The following is a 22763-nucleotide window of genomic DNA, read 5'->3' as shown; positions in this document are numbered from 1 at the left end:
AGGCCGTTCCTCATTTCAATGAATCCATATAAGAAAACGTAATTATGTATATCCTTTAAGCATCTTGTTTGTTTCTGTTTTTATCCATGTCCCTTGTAGATCCCCTCCTACACAAACATCTTTTCTATCAATCCTGTCTATTCTGTTCATTGCTCTGAACACTGCAATCATGTCATCTCTTTCTTTTTTCCTTTAAGGATGCCAGCCCCAACTTATCCAGTTGTTCATTGTAAGTTAAATATGTGTTAAGCTGGAAACTATCTTTGTTACTACTCTTTGTGTTCTCTCTATTTTAGTTATAGTGTGTGTGTGTGTGTTTGTGCGTGCATGCTGGACTCGTGATTGCCAGCCAGTACCATTCTCATTTTGAGCATGGCACTGCATATTCACAGATCCGTGGGTATGGGTGGGACCCCTCACACTACACACTTCATCCCCCTTGCACACGAAGGGACAGTAAACTCTCCTGTCAGCGAAAAACCTTTCAGCCTGATCAAGGCAGGAACTTCAACTTTCTGGGTGGCAGTCGAGCACTTAATTCACTACAACACAGTGTGTGTGTGTGTGTGTGTGTGTGTGTGTGTGTGTGTGTTTGTTTGTTTGTTTGTTTGTTTGTTTGTATGTGTGTTTGTTTATGCATACAGGGATAGGGGAGTGAGCATCACACAACCACTTATTAGTAAACAAATCACTAGAATGTGTACAGAAAATAGTTACATCTATATATTATGACAACATATTCAGAACTTCGCACAGAAACACCAGTTGTCTTGACAATTAAAGAGCAAACTATCTAAGAGTACATAATTCCAGAGCTAAGGAATTTCCTGTCCTCAAGCGGGGAAATTGCCAAATTACATTTTTCTCGAGTAAGTAGCAACTCGTGTCCATCATTTTGCACATTAACAAAATTTAATTTAGTGCATGTGACGTCCTGTCCCTGAAATGTCAATGTGACATAAAGGGGAAAATTGTGTTTATGTATTAATTTGTGTACGGAGTGTTCTTTGCATCTGCAGACAAGGGCCCTGGTAGTTGCAACCCAAGGCAGGGTGACATACATGACTGTCTTATAGCCAGTCTTACATGTGTAGGCATGGGTCATTGTAAAAAGATGAAGGGAGATTGAGTAGTGGCTCCGTTATTGCCTCACAATCTGAGACAAAGAAAAAGATTGTTTGTTCTGGTGGGAGTGACCACTGCACAGTATTATCCAGCACACATCCAAGTGTCAGCCAAGGAATGGGCTGGAAAGCAGTCAGTGTGGCTGCCTCCAGTCTCATACATCGTGTCAAGTTGCAGCTCCTTGATGAAAACTGACTATTCAGTGTTATCTGGATCTGGATATATGATGCGCAGGGCACCCACACAGGTGCATAACACGCATATTAAAGGTGGTACAAGAGGAGCATGACAGTCTGAGCTGTTTAGAAACTGGAACATGTCAAGATAAAAAGAAATGAATAAATGTTTTACAGACTTTTATTGATATTGTTATTATATATTAATTTTAACTTTAAAGTGATAAAATGATCCTTGGATTTTGCAACCTGGGACTTGTAACAAGGTCACAGTGAACAGTGCTACTTCTCCCATAAGAAAGTGATGCGAGCAAGGATGAAAATTGTGAGTTGCTTGATTTAAGCTGTGCATTCTACCATGGTGTCACTTAGCCTCAATGTATGTAAGTGATTTATTCATTATTTCCTGTAGTTTACAGGTAGAGAAAATACCAGTGTATTACCTACTTGGATGAGTAAAATGAAATACAAGGGGCTGAGCCTCATGGGAAGGGATTATGTTGGTTTTATCATTTACAGTGATAATTTATTAAATTTTAAATATATTTTAATGGTGTTGAACTTAACCTATTTTATTTCTCATTATACATCGTACTGACGAAACTACATGCAGCCGTGTCACTATCCCTGATTTAATAATTTTGATTATCTAGTTTTGGTTATGTGTATAACTACACAATCCAGTACAGTAGAGATTGCACACAGCTCAGGGGGTCAGTGGAGGTCAACGAGACGGAGATGAGCAGTAAGGCCGTTCGCAGTTCAGCCTATGCCTTCCACTTTACCCTTACTATTAATTAAGAAGAAAATACCGTCTAATTCCACAACATATCCCACTGCATGGCGCATATGTGCATTATGTTGCATTTTCCTGGTCGTGTTTTAGTAATCCCGTTGGTGCGGCGTGCCTGTAGTGGTGGTAGAGGCCGAAGTGCGGCGCTGAGGTGCTGCTCCGGAAGGGGGATTGTTGTCCACGCTGCCTGCCTCCATATGCTGCCCCGACACTGAACGTTCATGCGGGAGACGCGGCCTTCAGGATGGGGAAGAAGAAGGGATCCAAAAACGAAACGTGAGTCAGCCGGAAAGAAGTGGCGGGCGGGTAATGGCTGGGAAGGGGGGGTGATAATGGTGTGACGGGCTGCAGAATTATGGGCCGAGGGTCTGGAAAGTGAAGGGCTGGATAATAATGGTTTAGAGAATAATGGTGGGGAATAATTGCTTGGAAAATAATGGTTAAGGGAATAATAGCCTGGAAAAAATGGTGTGAGTGGCTAAAAAATAATAGGCTGGATGATAATGATTTAGAAAGTAATAGTTTTTAGAATAATGATTGGAGGGTAAGAGAATAATGATCTGGGAATTAATGTCCTGGAGAATAATGATGTGTGGGGCTAGAAGATAATGGGATGGAATAAGGGTCTGGATAATAATGGTCTAGAGCAGTGGTTCCCTAACTTTTTTACATGATGCCCCCTATTGATTTCTAAAAAATCCATGCCCCCCCCCCATCCTTTGTTTATATATATACAGTGGTACCTCGTGATTCGAACTTCATTGGTTCATTTGGGCTGTTCGAATTGGGAAGCAATTTCTCCCATTGAAATTCATGTAGAAAAAAATTAATCTGTTCCAGGCCCCCAAATCCTCATTTTTTTAGCATTTTTATGGGTTTATGTTGTGCCCTGTAGCCAGATCACTCCAATATTGTCAACCAGATATATATTCGGTTGTCAACTACCTAAATATTGCCAACACATGTAAATGCATTTTGTGGAGGAAAATGGAGGAGAGGGAAGGGAAGGACACAGATGTAAGATCATCGAAACTATCTCACTGATTCACCGGCACTATGCACAGATTTCCCGATGTAAAATGTCGAAAGGCCGTCCTCCTGGAAATGGGCATTGTGTGTGTGTGTGTGTGTGTGTGTGTGTGTGTGTGTGTGAGAGAGAGAGAGAGAGAGAGAGAGAGAGAGAGCAGCCTATCTCTTATTATTCCTAAAATAAATTTTCTTTGTTACCTTACATATTGGCAAAAATAATTTAAATGTTAAAAGCTTGTGAACTGGGGAAATGGTAAATTCATGTTCAACATCCACCCTACCTATGAAATTGTTTACATCATCACTAATGACTAAGTCTAACATATGGCCAGTTGATGAAGTTATGAACTTGCTTTGTTTGACAACTGATAAGATTCAAGAAGCTCACAGAAAGAAACTGTGTTACGGTTTTCATGATCATCCATCCATATATTGAAGCCACCAACAATAAAAACTTTAAAAGAAACCATATCAATTGAGTCCAAAAATGCACAAAATTCATTAAAAAAGAGATTAACACTTGACCAAGGTGGCCAGTAGATAACAAGGTATGCTATCCACTGGTTTTGATGCTTAAAATTAACTTCAATATATTCAAAACTTGATACTTTTAGTGTCAACACCCTCAGGTGCAACAAGCTTTTGAGCAGCCTCCAAATCTTGTGAAATTCCAAGAATCCTCACATTACAACCACCACAATACCAATGTAATTGCTCGTTAACAATTATACTCATTAGGACCTTATATTTACTTTTTTACATTTTTTCACAACGAATATAGTACCACTTTTTATAGTGGTCACAACATTGCTTGATCATTATCACATACCTGTTCATCACACCCAGGACAAACATGACCATCTTCACATGTACTGGTGTTGCCTCGGGCGCCACCAGCTGGGCCACAACTACCGCCATCACTCCCACCTGTGATTACTTTCATAGTAACACCGGTGTTCCTTATTTGATCATGATTTCCTTGTTCACTTTTACTAGCCCATCCACGTCCAGCCATGACAGGCTTTTAAATCAATTCAGGAACACAAAGTTGACATGAAAAGACAAAACTGGTTAGCATATGTGGGTCCTATACAGAGCGCGAGCGAGCACGTCCGTCCTCTCTGATTGCCGAACCCGGGTACCTATAACACTCCACGTATGTACATACCTACATGGAGCATCGCTATTGTTTGAATACAACTCACCTTTACTAATACTACTTTCGGGACGCAAGGGGGTTAGAGATAGGCACTAGTAGTGCATTTAGCCCACGCAGCATGTCCACCACACCACCAGGTGTTATTTTTTTTAGAACACGACTTACTACCTAATTATATGGATGGTATGTGTTAGCGGCGCGACGTTAAGTTGTTATAGTTAATTAGTAGACCACGTGAATAAGGTACCATATCCCATTTATTTCGATGGTACGCTTGGTTAGCGATGGTACGCTTATTGTTAGCCATAGCCCCGCATGTGAAGACCAGGTGAAAGTTTGGTTGGTAGTTTATTTAAATAATATCCCCACCCAAATACCCCGACCAAAGTCCCTGTGGGTCAAGATCGATTAAGATTTTTTTTTTCTTTACTATTTAACATTTTTTTTACTACTGGGAAATACGAGCCCGTGAAGCAGATTCAAAAATCGGTCAGTAAGGATTCACGTTTTGAACAGCTCGGCAAGAGGTTTTTCCTGCACGTTTATGTGAGTACATATGGCCCGGTGGTGCTGCCAGATTAGACGTGTCCTCAGCAAAAAAGATTATAGGCTACTTGAGAATGACACAAGCCAACTAACAAACCTTAGAGAATAATTAATAACCTGCTCGTGACGTCATCAAATAGTTGGTAGATATTTACCGCGGAGCTTTCTGAATCACAATTTTGTTGTTGAGGCCCAAAACTATGCACTAATGCTTTGTGAATCCTACCCCTGAATTCGAATGGAAAAATTTTGAACACAAGTAACGTGCGGTCAAACCTGCTTCACATGTTCGTGCGTGATACCAGTAAGTGAATACATAGTTGTATATGATGGTTGCAAGATTCTTATGACGGAAATTACTTATCGTTTAGATGCTTCATTAGTACCTTAATACTCTGATGTGGGGGCTTCGCCCCCCTCTGGTATGGAGGCTTCGCCCCCCTCTGGTATGGAGGCTTCGCCCCCCTCTGGTATGGAGACTAAGTGAAATTGTGTGGTTTCTGTACGTGGTAAAAAAATCCATGAATGTATGGAATTTCCCTACATCTAGGTAAATGTAAGGAATTTCCCCCCAACCCCCCACAACTAAAAAAACTGTGTATTTGTGACGCATTTCATGTTTACTGCCGCACTCCCTGCAGTCTCAAAGGCCTCCTAGCCAATTTTGGTTGCGAGGGGTGAGTATGGGCAAACACTAGAATAATACATCGGTAATCGGTCTTTGACCGATTAATCAGGGATATTATTATTTCTCTTTTTATAGTACAGTGTACATAACACAATACATAATAATGTTAATGTAGAATGATGATGTTACCAAACTCTAACAGATTTTACTCAGCACTTGACGTTAAACACTCTTAATGTGTTGGGTAACATCCTTCACCATGCCTGCATAAGAAGACAGTAAATTAGTGACTTTCTGTACACTACCATTTAGTAGCACTCTAGGATCACCAAGAGAACGAGAAACTGGCAAAATCTAACATATTAAAATCAGGATGTTTCCACACAAAGCAAAATGTTGTTCTCCATGCAGATGGGGCAGTTGCAAGTAAACAAAGTTAAACATGAGGGTTCTACGCTATGTTTAACTTTGTGTGGTACCAGTGTCCAATTAGTGATTAATAGTCTGGAGAATAATGGTATAATGGTCTGCAGTAATGGAGAATACTAGCTTGAGAATAATGGTGTGAGACTTTTCTTGTGGCCATGTTTAATTTTATCCTGAAATAACTAGTATGTTATGATTTTAAGACCAGTTCATTCTTGGGCTTTCAAGTTTTTTCTGGTACCAGGTAAATAAAATTATCCAATGAACAAGCTCCATAGTTTATTTGGTTATAGTCAGTATCTTTGTGTTATACTGCTCAGTTAACCTGTCCGCTGCGATTGGCATGGATTTTGCCTTCACTGGTTGCCTGGTAACATATACTCCCAGGTCTTTCTCTGCCTCTATGGTGGATAGTGGAGTGTTTCCCATGTGGTATTGGTATGCTGGATTTCCCCTCCCAAGGTGCATGACTTTACATTTTTCTTCATTGAATTGTAGCAGCCACTTTTTGTTCCATTCCTGTAGCTTGGTGATGTCTTCTTGTAGGAAATCCACAGTTAAGGGGTTAAAAGGTGATGTTAGGTTTGGTTGATAAGGTAACTGTGTCAGTTGGGGGATTTGTTCTTCCTCTTAGGTTATGTCAAGCTCGGTTGGGTTTGTTAAGTTTATTTTCATTCATTATTTGTGATACAGTTCAGGATGTGCAGCTATTGTCTATATGACAGTTGAGGTGGTGGCTCACTTTAGTGGCAGCAATGACCACCTTCCTCATGGCCTTATGAGGGCTTAAGTGCATATTTTTACATAATTTATGTTCCTTTAGGTTGTGTTCTCAGATTACCTAGACACTGGCTCTTCATTAATGTGTAACATATCATCACCCTCATAAAATAATTGCCTAAGTCACTTCATCGATTTCAACGTTTTTGTCTACATTAATTTTTTAACATGTGACGCCCATTTTTGTACAGTTGCCTTCGTCTTTCAGGGTTTGAGTGTTCTAGAATTGGCCTTTTCACTTCTGCCTAAATCTTAAGCCAAATGAGATGATGACAGTTCTTTTCTGATTTCCTGTAAAGTATAAAATAATGACTTAGGCGCTTTGTTTACGAAGGTGGTGATATGCTTTTTGTTATGGATGGACGTATTTGATTTTACCACGAAATAGCTATGTTGTAATTTGGAGATGAATTTGCTCTAGGACTCTCATAGCTGTTTTCTAGTAAATAAAATCATCACTACATGAAAAAAGCATATTATACAATAGTAAGTGTCTCTGAAATAGACCGCTTCATAAAGGTAAATTTTCCACAGCGACTTTAGCGCTGAATCACCAGGCATTTTAAGGCAAACTCCAACATAGTCACAGCTTCCTTTCTCCTTCCATTTCCCTCAATGCCCAAACAGCATTAATATAATTCATGCACCAGTCTTACATTTATGGGTGTTCTGTTCCTCCAATAGACAAATATGCTATATTAAAGGGTATTCATTGCAGAAATGGAGAAGTGGATGACCTGATACAAGAGAATGACAATGTTGCTTCGAAGGAGGCTGGCAAGAAGAGCAAGAAGGGGAAGAAGAAGGCCGGAGACTGGGAAGATGACATTGCCAAGGACCTGGAAGACATGACCTTGGAGGAGGGGGGTGGGGTGAAACCAGAGGAACCCGAGGAAACCCCTCCAGAGAAAAAGAAGAAAGAAAAGGTAAAACATTCTAAGTTATCTGTTTTTTGTGTGGTTAAATGAATGAGATTTGGCACTCCGAGATATTTGGACATCCGATGAGAGTGAACGAAGACAGGGTTGAGGGAGAGTGTTTCAGGGCTAGATCACTAGTTAATGGATTAATAAAGTGGACGAAAAGTGGAAATAGTGTTTGCAGGTAAGAAATATAAGGTGCTGAGTGGATGTGCCAGAACAGAGAGAATTGGAGATGCTAACACTGCAACTTCCCTGTGATGTGGGGGGAGAGCACTTCAGACATACAGATAAACAGTAGAAAGAAAATAGCATTGCACCCACTGGCACTAATAAAATAATTGTACTTCAGAAATCCAAAAAGGCAGCTAAGAAGGATTCTGATGATTCTGAAGAAGAGATGATAAAGCCCACCATGGGGGGAGGATTTGCAGCCCTGATGGACGAAAACGATGACCTTGGCGGTGATGATGATGATGAGGATGAGCCACAGGAGACCAAAGCCAAGAAGGAACCAAAGAAAAAGAAGGAGACTGTGGACTCCCCTCAGACAGGTGCAGAAGACGACAAAGGGAAGAAAGGCAAGAAGAAGAAAGGAAAGAAAAAGGGTGACGATGAAGAGGACCTTGACAAGATTCTGGCGGAGCTGGAGTCGGAGTACAAGGGTGAGAAGCCTAGCGAGGGGGCCAAAAAGGAGGAGGTCCTAAGCGAAGACATTCCAGCAGCAGAACCGGCAGAAGAGGAGACAGGGAAGAAGAAGAAGAAGAAGAAGGACCAGCCAGAGGAACCATCAACACTGGAGGTCACCCCTGTCGCCCCTGCGGAAGGGAACGAGGTGGCTGAGGTAAGGCAAAGGAGAGTCAGTCAAGGGAGAGAATGGGGGTTGTTTTGATGTTATATTGGTATTTATTTGTATTGATGGTGTGTATATACATTGCATTCATGGGTTCACTGCTTTTTGGTGTATATATCATTGCATGCAGTGTTTAGGTGTTTAAAAGATATTGTCTGTATTATTTATTTTTTTACAAGATATGAGCATTTTAATTTTTTTTTCTTTGTTAACTTCAATAGTCAACTAAATAGGCCTTCTCTAAGTTGTATTTCAAAATTTCTGAAGGGAAGAGAGAATTTATTTATTTATTTATTTCATTGCTCTTTCCCGCACCTCACCTTCCATACTTCCATGCTTACTTAAAACTGTCCCTAAATATTTAAACTGTCACCTCCATTCTCTCCTCCCCTAACCTTATCCTACACTTTGTTGTACCTTCTGCTCTAACTCTGTACAGCTTTGCAAATAAGTAAGCATGAGAAGTCAAAGCTGCGAGGCCCTAATAAGATTTTTCATATTCACCAAAGCCAGAGATGTTAATGTGCCAACTTATTGTCTCTTACATGATTGGTATGTTTCCAAGTTATTTATACATAATGCAGATCCTTTGGTTTCAGCAGGAGGCCGATGAGGAAAAGAAGGATGATGCAAAGTCCAAGAAGAAGAAAAAGAAAAAGGAAACAGCAGATACCACACCAACAGCAAAGGTAAGGAGGGTATTCTTTCTCCTAAAATTTCCATTGCTGTATTGTTCATAGCTAAATGCTTAACCCCTCCGCTGCGATTGGCACGGATTTGGCTTTCACTTGTAGCCTGGTAACATTTACTCCCAAGTCTTTCTTTGCCTCTGTGGTGGATAGTGGAGTGTTTCCCATGTGGTATTGGTATGCTGGATTTCCCCTCCCAAGGTGCAGGATTCTACATTTTTCTTCATTGAATTGTAGCAGCCACTTTGTGCTCCATTTCTTTAGCTTGGTGATGTCTTCTTGTAGGAAATCCGCAGTCAAGGTGTTAATGGTTCTTTCCATTAGATTACTTTCACCGATTTTCTTATTGAACATATTGAGGGAGAAGTTTTTACCGGCAGTGTTTATTGTTTCCAGTATTTGCAAAAGAAAGTTTTTATATTATTTGCATCTATTTATGCTTTTTAGGGTGACTCGTCGGAAGCAAAGGAAGGCTCTGCAGCTCCTCAGGAAGATGGAGAGGCTGAGGCTGAAGGTAAGTTGTTTGAATGACATGGAAGTTGAGGCTTTCTGGTGGAGTGTATCTTAGAAGTCTTGATAAATCTACTGAACACTTGAGAAGCAGTTAGGATAGATAGGACTTAACTAATAACCGCATCAATTCTTTAGGTGAAAGCGGAAGTAAAAAGAAAAAGAAGAAGAAGAAGGGAGATAAGGAAGAGGAGGAGGACAGCAAGGCCAAGAAAGGCAAGCCCAACAAGAAGATGTTGGCAGCCATGAAAGAGATGTTGGCCAAGCAGAAGGAACAGGAGGAAAAGTTGAGAGCTGAGGAAGAGGAGAGGCAAAGGCAGGAGGAAGAAAGGGTCAGCAGTGTTGTTTTTAGTTCTTGATATCCGAGACACAGCTGGTGATATAAGCTCATGACAACAATCCATACATCTACCTTTAAGTTTATGACAGGACAGGATTGTGATTCATAAAGTTGCCTTAGTAATATCATAATTATCTAATATCAAGTTTTTTGTTTGCTATTCAGATAAGAAAAATTGAGGAAGAAAAAAGGTTGGAGCAAGAGAAGAAAGATCGTAAAAAACAGAAGGAAAAGGAGAGAAAGGAGCGGCTCAAGGCAGAAGGCAAACTATTAACGCCAAAGCAGAAGCAGGACTTGCGGCGTGCCCAAGGCCTGCTGGAGCATCTGAAGGTGAGGCTTCCGGCAAGCTACTCCAGCTGTTCATTGATCCGTGCTAGTAAAAGTAATAGAGATATAGCATTAAATATGCCAAGACATGATCAACATTGATACTAATATCAAGTATAATTTTAGTTAAGATGACTTATAATAATATGAAAGTAATTTAATTTATGTGAAGTTTAAAATTAGCTACAAATTTGTCATCAATGTGCCTGTGTCCATCGACTTAACCCGTCCGCTGTGACTGGCACGGATTTGGCTTTCACTGGTAGCCTGATAACATATACTCCCAGGTCTTTCTCTGCCTCTGTGGTGGATAGTGAAGTGTTTCCCATGTGGTATTGGTATGCTGGATGTCCCCTCTCAAGGTGCATGTCTACATTTTTCTTCATTGAACTGTAGCAGCCACTTTTTGTTCCATTTCTGTAGCTTGGTGGTGTCTTGTAAGAAATCCACAGTCACGGGGTTAAAACTCAACTCAACCCATAAGAAGAAAAATCATCCATTAGTTGTCACAGGAAATTTCTAAGCATTTCTTATTTTCAGGCCCAAGGAGTCAGTTTGCCAGAAGCTGGGGAAAAGAGACCTCGGCCAGGCACTCGGGTGAGGCCCAAGAAGAAGAAAGAGGAGGAAAAAACTGAGGAGCAGGGTGAGCAGAAGCCTTGGATTTTAAGACTAAGGAAAAATACAATTATTCTATCGGACAAAATTTTTTTGTATAACTATTTTTTAGGTCCAGGAGAGAGACAAGCATTTCATTAGTGAGACAGAGGATAGAAAGTGCATCTGAGAAAAGCTAAGGTTATAAGAGCTGCTATAGAGTAAAAATTGAGTGTGAAGAGCATGCCATAAAATCATGTTAAGAAGCAGTGTTGTATTTTAAAGTGAAATTCCTAAATGTTTGCTTTATTTTAGAGCAAGAGCAATCTGCAAGTGATGAGAAGATGGAAGTTAATGAAGCTCCCAAGGAAGGAGAGGAAGTTGCAGATTCATGGGACCAGGCAGAAGAGGAAGGGGAGGAAGATGATGTTAAGGACACTTGGGATGCCAGTGATGATAATGAAGAGGACGAGGATGAGGATGAAGAGGAAGAGGGTAAGGCAGTACCATTGTTCGTTGAAATAATTCCTTTCCATTCATATGCTGTGAACTGTCTAATTTATTGATATTATTGCTTATTCTTTTGTATATTTTTATGAATACATATTTCTACTGTTTGTTCAGTACATATTTACATCCATTGCCAGTAGGTAACGGTTGCCTCATGGCATTTCAGATACATCTGAAGCTACCAAGGCATCCGGAGACACAGAAACCAAGAAGAGTGATAAGGATGAAGAGGACAGTGAAGAGGTAACCCTGGCCTTGTGAATTTTTGACAGTTTTCAAATTTTTGTGTAACCTGATTATTTGCATGTGCAAAAGATTTTTTCCCATTGAATTCTAATTAATCAAAAGTCATATTTTTTATATTTTGCTGCAGAAACATGCAACTACTTTAGTACTATATAAGCCCCACTATCAGGAGTCCATGAGGGCTTAGCATAGTGAGTGAGAAAATTATCTGGATTCACAGGCATGTCTATAATTACCCATTGGGTGCCTGTGTATGAATGTTATTTATGTATTCTTCCTAGTGAGAAATTCTGCTGTGGCCTTGCTCTTAACTTGTGCACCAGTGGTTTTTTTTTCACAAAGTCCTTATAATATAGAAATGGATTTCGGGTAATCTGAATAGTGGTGCCTTGAGTAAAGGGATGCCTGTTTTTCAGGAAAGTGATAGTGATGACTCTGAAGAAGAACGGCAGACGGAAGCTGAAAAGAGGAAACAGAGAGCCTTGATGAGGATAGCTAAGAGGAAGGAAGCCAGCGAAAAGAAACTGTCATTGGACAATCTCCGGGCACCAGTGGTAGGCTCATGTAGTTTTTTCTTAAGATTTTTATTGTCTGGAAACTCCCTCCATTTCTAACTTTTTGTCATTTGTGTAGCACAGTTATTTTTTATACTTGATGTGATGCAAGATTTGGTTGAGAAGCTACAGAACACAGTCTGCATTGGAAACCTACTTATTGATGTTTTCTAGTAAATTATTTTTTGATGTTTTCTAGTAAATTAATTTTTACTAGATTTTACATTGTTTGGTGATCATTAAAGGTATGTATATCTGCAAATAGCTAATTATCAAATTTGTTTGGAAACATTTAGTTTGAGTAATGGAGACACTAGCAACTATGGCTGCATGTAAATTCTTTTATGAAATTTGTACGGCCTGAATTTGGTTTTACTACAATTAATGAAACTTGCATTCCATGTAGAGTCACAGAATGTTATGTCAGTTATATCAGCAATGAGACTACTTTCCTCTATCAGTTCCACTTAACACAGTTTGCCCCAGGATTTGTTTTAGCCTGCCTTAATTCCATGGTGCATTTTTAGCTTTCCACTCTTTCTCAAGAACACCTGTAATGGCCTTTGATGCAATCATGAGCTGCTACTGAGTGATCTCCAAAATTGCAAAGTGCATGATAGTGCTCTTATGCTCCTTAGGTCATATTTGTCAGGTAGATTCCAGCATGTGACCGTGAATCAGGTTGTCTCAGATGCAGCACCCTTGCTATTTGGTGCCCATAGGAGAGCAGTTTTGGGACCATGCTGTTGACAACTTGAGACTTAGTGTGTGTGAAGCCCTGATTTTGAGGGTTGTGTTATGACATGTTTGCAGATTTTACTTCATGTCACTGTTATTGATTTCAGTAATGTTTAATGTATTTGAATTGTTGTACTTACTATTGATTCATTATTAAGGGTAAGGGTTTGTTACACCAGTGGATTGAATTGAGGCTTTACTAAAGGTGTGGATATTTCAGGTGTGTGTACTGGGACATGTTGACCACGGCAAGACCAAGATTTTAGACAAATTGCGACGAACCAATGTGCAAGAAGGGGAGGTAGGCGGCATCACACAGCAGATTGGAGCAACCAACGTGCCTGCCCACGGCGTCCAGAGACAGACACACATGGTCAAAGATGTGAGGAGTTAAAACTTGTCTGTTGAGTCACTCTACAGCCACGCTGGTTTGTACTTATTTAGAGTGAAGAGGCTGTGTACAGTGAATCTACTTCAATTTTTCTCAAGAAGTGGATGTAAATAATTTTTCCCCTGAGCAGTCTGTGTGTAGTTCGTTAGCTAGGGTTGCAACCGATAGCAATTTTTGGCGATTATTAATTAAATAAATAACAATATCCCGATTACGATTAATTTTATTTATATTATTATTTATAAAATTAATTTAATCTTAATTATTTATTTACCACAAAGTACCAAAGAAGTTAACAACATAACCCACATATGTTTTTTTTTTTGCCTTTACTCTGTCACTGTCATCAAATGGAGAACAAATCGTAATTGTTACTGTTAATTTATATTTATTTTGTTAACATCCTAATTTCCCAGTTTTCTTCTTGTGGTGGATCTAGATGCTACTAGAAATGGTAGTGTACAGAGTTTTAATTTACTGTCCTATGCACGGCAGGCTTGGGAAAACATTACTCAGTTACTGCTAATTGATTTTTTTTTAGTTTCAAAAGTTGAGCAAATACCCAGTGCTTCAGCATATATCATAATTTATATATCTTCCACCATCAATGATACTGTTAGCACAAGTTTGTTCTGAGAGATACATGAAGAAGGCCTTTCTCTTTTAGTGATCAGGGACAGAGCTAACTGAGGCTGAGTTTTCTTGATTCCTCCAGAGGATGGTGATTGTTCATTAGTAATGGGTCACTGGGTTGTTGGGGTGCGAATCTGAAAGTGTAACTGTCACCTGAGTTTTTTTTATCATCGACCAACTTGCAAAGCACTATGGTCTAATAAATTGACTGGAACTTGCCTCATGCATGAAGACTGTTCATGGAGTGATACCCTATCTCAGTTAACTGGTTATACTGAGATGACTGTCTTATAACATGAATATAAAGTATATTGTTTTTGACTTTTCACTCTTATTCTTCTATTCACCTCTTCCCAGTTTGACATGAACAAGTTGAAGTTTCCCGGCTTGCTCATCATTGACACTCCCGGCCACGAGTCCTTCAGCAACCTGCGCTCCCGTGGCTCCTCCCTCTGCGACATTGCCATTTTGGTGGTGGACATAACTCAGGGCCTTGAACCTCAAACCATAGAGTCCATAAACCTGCTAAAGAAGAAGAAAACTCCATTCATAGTTGCTCTTAATAAAGTAGACAGGTAAGGAAAAAATGGTTTGTAACTCTTTAGAATCTAGAAATAAAAGCATTAACACAGGTGATGGTGATGGTTGTTGTGATGTGGAAGATGTGAAAATAGTGGTGACTGTAAATGTTTCTCATGGCATTGTTTTTTGGGCAGAGTGTTTGAGTGGACGTCTAACCCCTCGAAGGACATCCGGGAAGTAATTAAAGTGCAGAAGGAACCATCTAAGAATGACTTTGAGCGAAGAACGAAGGAAATCATCCAGGCCCTCAATATTCAGGTAAATAAAAGATTCGTAAATTTAATAGAAGGATGAGAAGAGATTTTTATGTATTAGTTCTGTAAATCATTTTGTTCTGATATTTTTCATTCAGGTTTTTCTTCGGACTCATAGCAAGGTATTGTCTTACAGGGTTTGAATGCTGCTTTGTTTTGGGAGAACCCAGACCAGCGGCAGTATGTGTCCCTTGTGCCCACGAGTGCCATCTCCGGGGACGGCATGGGGAACCTCATATCCCTCGTATGTGATATGTGCCAACAGAGGTTGAGCCGCCGTCTCATGTTCAACGAGGAGCTCCAGGTATGTAGAGATTCCAATCAATTGTTAACCCGTCTGCTGCAATTGGCACGGATTTGGCCTTCACTGGTAGCCTGGTAACAAATACTCCCAGGTCCTTCTCTGCCTCTGTGGTGGATAGTGGAGTGTTTCCCATGCAGTATTGGTGTGCTGGATTTCCCCTCCCAAGGTGCATGACTTTACATTTTTCTTCATTGAATTGTAGCAGCCACTTTCTGTTCCATTCCTGTATCTTGGTGATGTCTTTTTGTAGGAAATCTGCAGTCAAAGGAATAATAAGCAATATATTTGAATGCCTTATCTTCCATTTCAGTGTACGGTTCTGGAGGTAAAGACAATCCAAGGTCACGGCACCACCATAGATGTGATTCTAATAAATGGTCGACTGCGTGAGGGGGACACCATCATCCTGGCAGGCACGGAGGGACCAATCGTGACGCAGATAAGGTGTGTGTTGAGGAAAATGAAAAGAAATATTCAACTTGTAATTTATCATTTTATATTTCAAGCTGATGAGTTTATGATTGATGATAAAAATACAGTACTCATAATTTTCAAATAGTTATTTGGGCCTTAACATTATGCCTAAACTAAAGTAAATGTGAAATCAAAACAATGGTGTATTATTAGGAACTTTGCATTTTATGTTAAAACTATGGATTTACAAGCTGATTTGTATTATTTTCCCATTCTGACCAACTTACTTAACCTAATCACTTCACATATGACAGGGTTATATGTTCACAGAACCTGTTCAGATGTGGAATGAGGAAATTTAAATATTATTGACATATTAAACTCTCAACCTTTGGTACTCAGGAACACCAGTAAGTCAAGTGAAGAGAAAACATGAAAGTCGTGTGTAATAAAGTCTTGTTTTCCAGGTCACTCCTTTTGCCCAAACCACTGAAGGAGATTAGAGTAAAAGGACAGTATGATGAGTTCAAGGAGGTCGCAGCAGCACAGGGTGTCAAGATTGCTGCTCGGGACCTGGAGAAAGCCATTGCTGGATTGAACATGCAGGTGGCTTACCACGAAGATGAGGTGGAGCTACTCAAGGAGGAAGTAGACAGAGAATTCAAGACTGCCATGCGCTCTATCAAGGTGGGTGCCTTGGTGTCTATTTGCAGTGAGACAGACACCTCATCTCTTGGTTCAGCTCTTGAGTTTCCGTTTTTATGTATATCTTAGTCTTGGTATTATGCCTTCTCAGTGTTTCCTTTAAGATTTTCATTAATGTAGTTAGTTTCTGGTCCAGCGCTACATAGGGTGTACCAGGAGAATAGAAAAAATAACACTCGTACATGAAGTGGGGGTGAACACATCATTAAGTCTGTATTATGATTCATTACAACAGGCTCATTTCTGTAATTTGAATGAAGCCCCAACCAGTGTTTTAAAGTCATGCTCATTACTCCCTGTCTTATCAATGGTAGTCACTTTTATATTGCTTTTAGATTTTTATTATGCTCCTCGACTTTCATAATTTACGTTTTTTTATTTAATATAATTTTATGATTTTAACCCTCTCGCGCACCATAAGTTTCAATAAGTTTTCTGCGCTCATTTCAAACATCGGGTCTCTCGCCGGTTGAGGCAGATTTTTTAGCGCGCTGAAAATTTTTGATTCTCAGCTACTTTCTTCCCCCAAACCTGCATTTATCATTATACATATTATATCAATGGCTTCCTTATTTCTTGCAGTTTTTAATGAATCAAATAAAGAAGTAATAATAATAATTCATAGGACCGTTTATGGACATGGAATAAAGTGCGCATAAACAATTTTTCTACTTAGGTCATGTTCTCACCTCCATAACTAAAAACTTTGTGGGTCAACTTTCCAAGGTGGATGTATTTATAATAGAATTTTATCAGGATTCTTATGGTTCCTTCAAATCTCCAATTGGACAATTAGCACCATGAAATATTTGTGGAAAAGTAAAAATATTGAAAAAAGTCCATCTTTCATTTGCTTACGTAATTCACAAAACATAATATGCTACTGCCTATTAAAAGAAAAGAATACAAATTACACCCAATCAAATCACTGTATTGCACTATATAACACTATTATCACTGTTATGTGGTGGGCGGCATGGGCGCGCGCAAGCCCACGGCAGCGAGACGTGCAGATTGACTGCTGAGAGAGTGACCGGAAACTGTCTTTGTTTTCTCAACCGCACTCAAATCTGTGGACGCAGAGAGTGTTGCCAATTAGTTCATTTCGGAGAGGGTGAGGAAACTTACTCTCAAACAAAAAATGACGTCATTGGAGTGAATATAACTATTTAACCCGTGGGCTTGGCTATGGGAAAGCCAAGAAGTGGCCGAGAAACGACAAAATTACACTGCATTTTGAGACTTAAGAAAAGAGCATGGGACGTACATCAGAGTACTCCTCTCATAACCATAAAGCCGTTAAAAATATTTACTTTTACTCAAACTCCATTCTTTTTGGGTGGTATTTGTTACAAAATAAAGTCTCGTGACGCGTGGCATCTTGCCGAGAGTCACTTGTTGTCTACTGTGGAGAATTTGACAAGTGATTACTGTATGGATAGCTAATTCAGTATGCCATGACCTTACAGCACCACCTATGACAAAAAAGCCCACCTCAAGATCACTCACCCACCACAACGACCTAGGGCATTCATGGTGGGTTGCGCTATGCCACCACTGCCTACAATTAGCTCAAATTTAGGTGTTTTATGGCGAGCCCTTTTTAGGGTCCACTGTACCACAGCCACGACTTGCGAAAGCCCTGAAATGGGTCTGCCAACGTTCTCGGGTTAAAAGTAATATTTTTGTTCAAATGGACGCCAAACTCACTTTGGCCCCCCCCAAAATTACACGCCATTGGCGTCCCAGTGTGCGAGAGGGTTAAACAAGGTGCAATATATTCGGCGCCATAGGACCACTGCAGTTGTGGCGCCATGATCCTACAACTCAATCAATCCCTGTCTTATAGGTGAAGGAACGTGGGGTGTATGTTCAGGCCTCCACTTTGGGAGCCCTTGAGGCCCTGCTGGAGTTCTTCAAGGCCAACTCCGTGCCTTACTCTGGGATCCGTGTGGGGCCTGTTGTCAAGCGGGATGTGATGAAGGCAGCAGCCATGCTGGAACATGACCCCATGTATGCTGTGATTCTGGCCTTTGACGTTAAAGTGGAGAAAGATGCCCAGGAGCTGGCTGACAAGGTAAGGCCTGACAGGGTGTTCAAACTGCCTCTGGACATTACAATGCACAGAAGAAGATTGATGGACACATTGTTTTGTAAAATTTGCCCAGTTTATCCTCTTCCATTCCTTGAGTGTACCTGGTAGAGCTGTGTGAATGTAAATACAATGTGTAGGTTAACTTCTGATATGAAATGGTAATATATAACTGCCGATATGTAATGAGATATATAAAATTTTCATTTGCAGGAGGGTGTGAAAATCTTCTCAGAAGAAACCATCTATCACTTAGGTGACCGATACGTAGAATACATTAAAGATTATAAAAAGAAGAAACAAGATGAGTTTAGAAGTGTTGCTGTATTTCCCAGCAAACTCAAGATCATACCTACGGTGAGTAACTTCTTCATATTTCAATGATTTCATCGTGTACACTTACATGAATTTTGTAAAGTTTGCAGTAGGTGAACATTATGAGACAGGAGGAAAAGAAAAAACTGGGTATTGTTATAACTGAAGAATGAGTTGGGTGGCTGAAGTGTGTGTACATGTTCATCATTATTGTGGAAAATGTGATGGAATAATATAGTGGAAATTGTAGTTTAAGTAAAACCAAATTATTGAGCAGAAAAAGAAAGAATTGGTTCTGGGGAACCCCATTTTGTTTATGGGGCATCCACTTTTATTTTTAAAGTTAAGATATAAGTTTTTGTGGCTTTTTTTTATTTCTTTTGTGTTTGATTTTGTTCATGCTTGTACACATGAGATGGTGGCCAAGTATTGTAAAGGTATATGCCTGCCTGGTGACCGCCAGCAGCCGGCAGTGCTCCCAACCACTTACTTATTGGCTGGCTGGCCGAGGGAATATGCACTTGCCCACACTCTATTGTATCCTGCTCTCAGAAAGTAGATGACTTGCTGTTATTCTCCTTTGGCAATACTGCTACCAACCAATCTTGTCATGGGGGAAATGGAATCTCATGTAGATGGTTTATGCTACCTCCTTGATTATAAGAATACACCGACCTATATGTCTACTTGTATCTTACTGTATTTATGTATCTAAGATGTACAAAGCATAGCACTGTCTGCCATCCTTGTGTTTTCCTCTGTGACGTCACGACTAAGTTAGAGGAATTGTACCTTGACAGTTTGCTTTTCAACCACTTCCATAGAAATGCAGCCTTATCAAATAAATAGTAGGGGTTGCCAGTAGTACCTCCACCAGGTAGCAATCTCAAGGCTTTAGAAACAGGTCTAATATAGGGGTTGTTGCTGGTGAGGAAGATATTTTTGTGTAGGGGTAATGGCAATGGCAGCTATGATGACTGTGATGGCATTCTCATGCATGTTGTTATGAAAAAAACTGATTCCTATTTTCATATATTTTATCAGGCAATTTTCAACAAGCGTGACCCCATCGTGCTGGGCGTGACTGTGGACGCCGGCATTCTGAGGACTGGGACCCCACTCTGTGTTCCTTCAAAAGAGGTGACTAATGCTTCATTCTTTATATGGCTTTCTTATATATATTTTTTTCCTCTCCTGTTAGTCAGTTTGAAGACCACTCTCAAAGGTGAAGTTCCCCCAGAGTCTCAGGTGTCTTTATTGAAGTTATGCTTAACCCTTAAACTGCTGCAATCGCTTATATAATCAAGCCTCTCCAATCCTGTGATGCTGTGATCGCTTATAAAATCATGAATTTTCACGCCGTATGTTTTGAATTTTCCTGGCGCGCTTCCTTTCAAATGTGTTCTCGTTATCGCTGGCAACTTTGTCATACCTTCACCAGAGCCTGAAATTCTACGATAAGGCTCTCATTCGAGTGTTTGTGGAAATGTAGGAGGCGCCTGGAAACTCCTGACCCGCCGGGTTAGTAATCTACCCTAACATAACAGAAAACGTGGTAGTGGAAGAGAAAATGGAGGTTGTCAAGGCAGACTCGATTACAAATTTTTAATGTTTACATAAAGCTGAAACTTGGAGGAAGGAATTATGTCATGTGTAATTCATTATAACTTAGATATAATACGTAACAGTAAGCCTCTTTGCACACAGGTGTGTGTGTGTGTGTGTGTGTGTGTGTGTCTTGGTCCATGGTGTAAAACAGATTTTTTTTTTTACATCATAGTTCATAACCTGATTGAGAGAGAGAGAGAGAGAGAGAGAGAGAGAGAGAGAGAGAGAGAGAGAGAGAGAGAGAGAGAGATGAAGGGCGAGCTGGCAGGAAGATACGATAGGTCTGTAAGTGTGAACACACACACAAACACACACTCCATCCCACCCTCTTTCCCTCCCTTCCTTCACTCATCCAAACACTCCGTGTGTGTGTGTGTGTGTGTGTGTGTGTGTGTGTGTGTGTGTCCTATACGTGTAAGACCAGGACAATGACTGGAGTCGGACACGATCACGCGCGAAATGGACAAGATCGAGATGTCTGTGGTTATTATCATGCAACACACACACACACACACACACACACACACACACACACACACACACACACACCATTCAACACATACACACACACACACTGACTGGAGTAGGTAGGAAGACACCTACCGAACGGGCGCAAGCCACTCCCGGTGAGGTATATATAGGAGGTGAGAAGGGAGCTGAAGCCCTCCAAAGACCCTTCCCATGTCCTCACTAACCGTTTCCCTATTGTCTCACCAACACCGGAGAGTAGTTCAGCATGCTCTCTAAAGACAGATCCTCTCTTTATCCACACCACACTACATTCACACAACATATACACCTTTTCCCAAAATTAAAATTTCAAAATGGCGCACCTACATCAAGCCTCGGAGTCCCCGCCTGGGGGGGGGACCACAAATTCCCCCAGGAAGGACTCCCTTTCTGGCTGCTGACTCGAGAGGTGTCTTGATAACTCCTCGAACCTCTTTCTTCTCAATTTCTGCAACATTCGCAGTCTTCGCTCTAATTTTCATTCTGTGGAACATCATCTCTCCTCCTCTAAACCTCACCTTCTCTTCCTTACCGAAACACAGGTTTCTGAGGCTACTGACAGCAATCTCTACTCTGTTCCCTCCTACTATCTGTATCCTAAATTTCAATCCAAAGCTGGATGTTGCGCCTACGTGCGCAACGACATCACTTGCTCCCGTGCCCACAACCTTGACTCTTCCGAATTTTCTACCATCTGGTTAAGACTTCATTGTCATTCTATTACTAAATACATCTGTGCTGTTTATCTCTCACCTAACTCTACCAACTATGTAAAATTCTTTGACTATTTGAATTCTAAAGTGGAGCACATCTTGACCCACTTTCCCTTCGCTGAAATCTCCATCCTAGGAGATTTCAATGTTCACCACCAGCTTTGGCTTTCATCCTCTCTCACTGACCATCCTGGTGAACAAGCCTACAACTTTGCTATCCTCAACGACCTAGAGCTGTTGGTCCAGCACCCTACACGTATTCCCGACCGTCTTGGAGACTGGCCCAACATTCTAGACCTCTTCCTTACCTCAAACCCTTCTGCTTATTCTGTCAAACTGTTCTCTCCGTTGGGCTCCTCCGATCACAATCTTATTTCTGCATCCTGTCCTATCGCTCCTGTACACCCTCTGGACCCACCGAAGAGGCGATGCTTCTGGCATTTTGCTTCGGCTCGGTGGGACGACCTGAGGATGTACTTTTCCGGTTTCCCGTGGAATGATTATTGCTTCCAGGATAGAAACCCCTCTGTGTGTGCCCAGCGCATCACAGAGGTGATTGTCTCTGGAATGGAGGCATACATTCCTCGTTCTTTCTCTACTCCTCACGCTAAAAAGCCTTGGTTTAATCACACTTGTTCTTGTGCTGTCAATGATAGAGTGGCAGCTCACAAAAGGTACCAGAGCCTTCAAACTAATGCTAATTATGGACTTTACATTTCTGCCCGAAATCGTGCCAAATCTATTCTCCGACTAACCAAAAATTCTTTCATTAATAGAAAATGCCAAAACCTTGCTTTCTCTAACTCTTCCCATGACTTCTGGCATCTAGCCAAAAACATCTCTTCCAACTTCACTTCTTCATCTTTCCCTCCACTCCTCAGTCCTGATGGCAACACTGCCATCTCATCTATCTCTAAGGCTGAACTCTTCTCTCAAACTTTTTCTAAAAACTCCACTCTGGGCGATTCTGGGCATATTCCCCCTACTCATCCCCCCTCTGACTCCTTTATGCCTGTTATAAAGATTCTTCAAAATGATTTTTTCTATGCCCTCTCTGGCCTCAATCCTCAGAAGGCTTATGGACCTGATGGAGTGCCTCCTATTGTCCTTAAAAACTGTGCCTCCGTGGTGTCACCCTACCTGGTCAAACTCTTTCGCCTCTGCCTGTCAACATATACCTTTCCTTCTTGCTGGAAGTATGCCTTCATACAGCCTATGCCTAAGAAGGGTGACCGCTCCAATCCCTCAAACTACCGTCCTATAGCTTTCTTGTCAATCTAAAGCTTTTGAATCAATCCT

General features: G+C 40.7%; 1 protein-coding gene across 1 annotated transcript in view; it reads left to right on the top strand.

The window, feature by feature from the left end:
• Positions 1-2187: 2187 nt before the first annotated feature.
• LOC126995422 (eukaryotic translation initiation factor 5B-like) overlaps positions 2188-22763 on the top strand; it is a gene marked incomplete at its 5' end in the record, with an annotated part of 23485 nt that continues 2909 nt past the window's right edge. Inside the window, 20 exon segments of the mRNA XM_050854943.1 lie at positions 2188-2370; positions 7381-7588; positions 7935-8426; positions 9035-9124; positions 9572-9638; positions 9773-9966; positions 10140-10304; positions 10842-10944; positions 11211-11390; positions 11572-11648; positions 12068-12205; positions 13164-13325; positions 14325-14542; positions 14684-14807; positions 14940-15107; positions 15418-15551; positions 15989-16208; positions 18076-18303; positions 18532-18675; positions 19678-19773. Coding sequence (XP_050710900.1) covers positions 2339-2370; positions 7381-7588; positions 7935-8426; positions 9035-9124; positions 9572-9638; positions 9773-9966; positions 10140-10304; positions 10842-10944; positions 11211-11390; positions 11572-11648; positions 12068-12205; positions 13164-13325; positions 14325-14542; positions 14684-14807; positions 14940-15107; positions 15418-15551; positions 15989-16208; positions 18076-18303; positions 18532-18675; positions 19678-19773 — 3240 coding nt within the window.

The sequence above is a fragment of the Eriocheir sinensis genome, chromosome 8 (assembly GCF_024679095.1).
Source record: "Eriocheir sinensis breed Jianghai 21 chromosome 8, ASM2467909v1, whole genome shotgun sequence".
NCBI lineage: Eukaryota > Metazoa > Arthropoda > Malacostraca > Decapoda > Varunidae > Eriocheir > Eriocheir sinensis.
The sequence above is the reverse complement of the archived record's forward strand: the minus strand, read 5'-3'. Positions and strand labels throughout refer to the sequence as shown.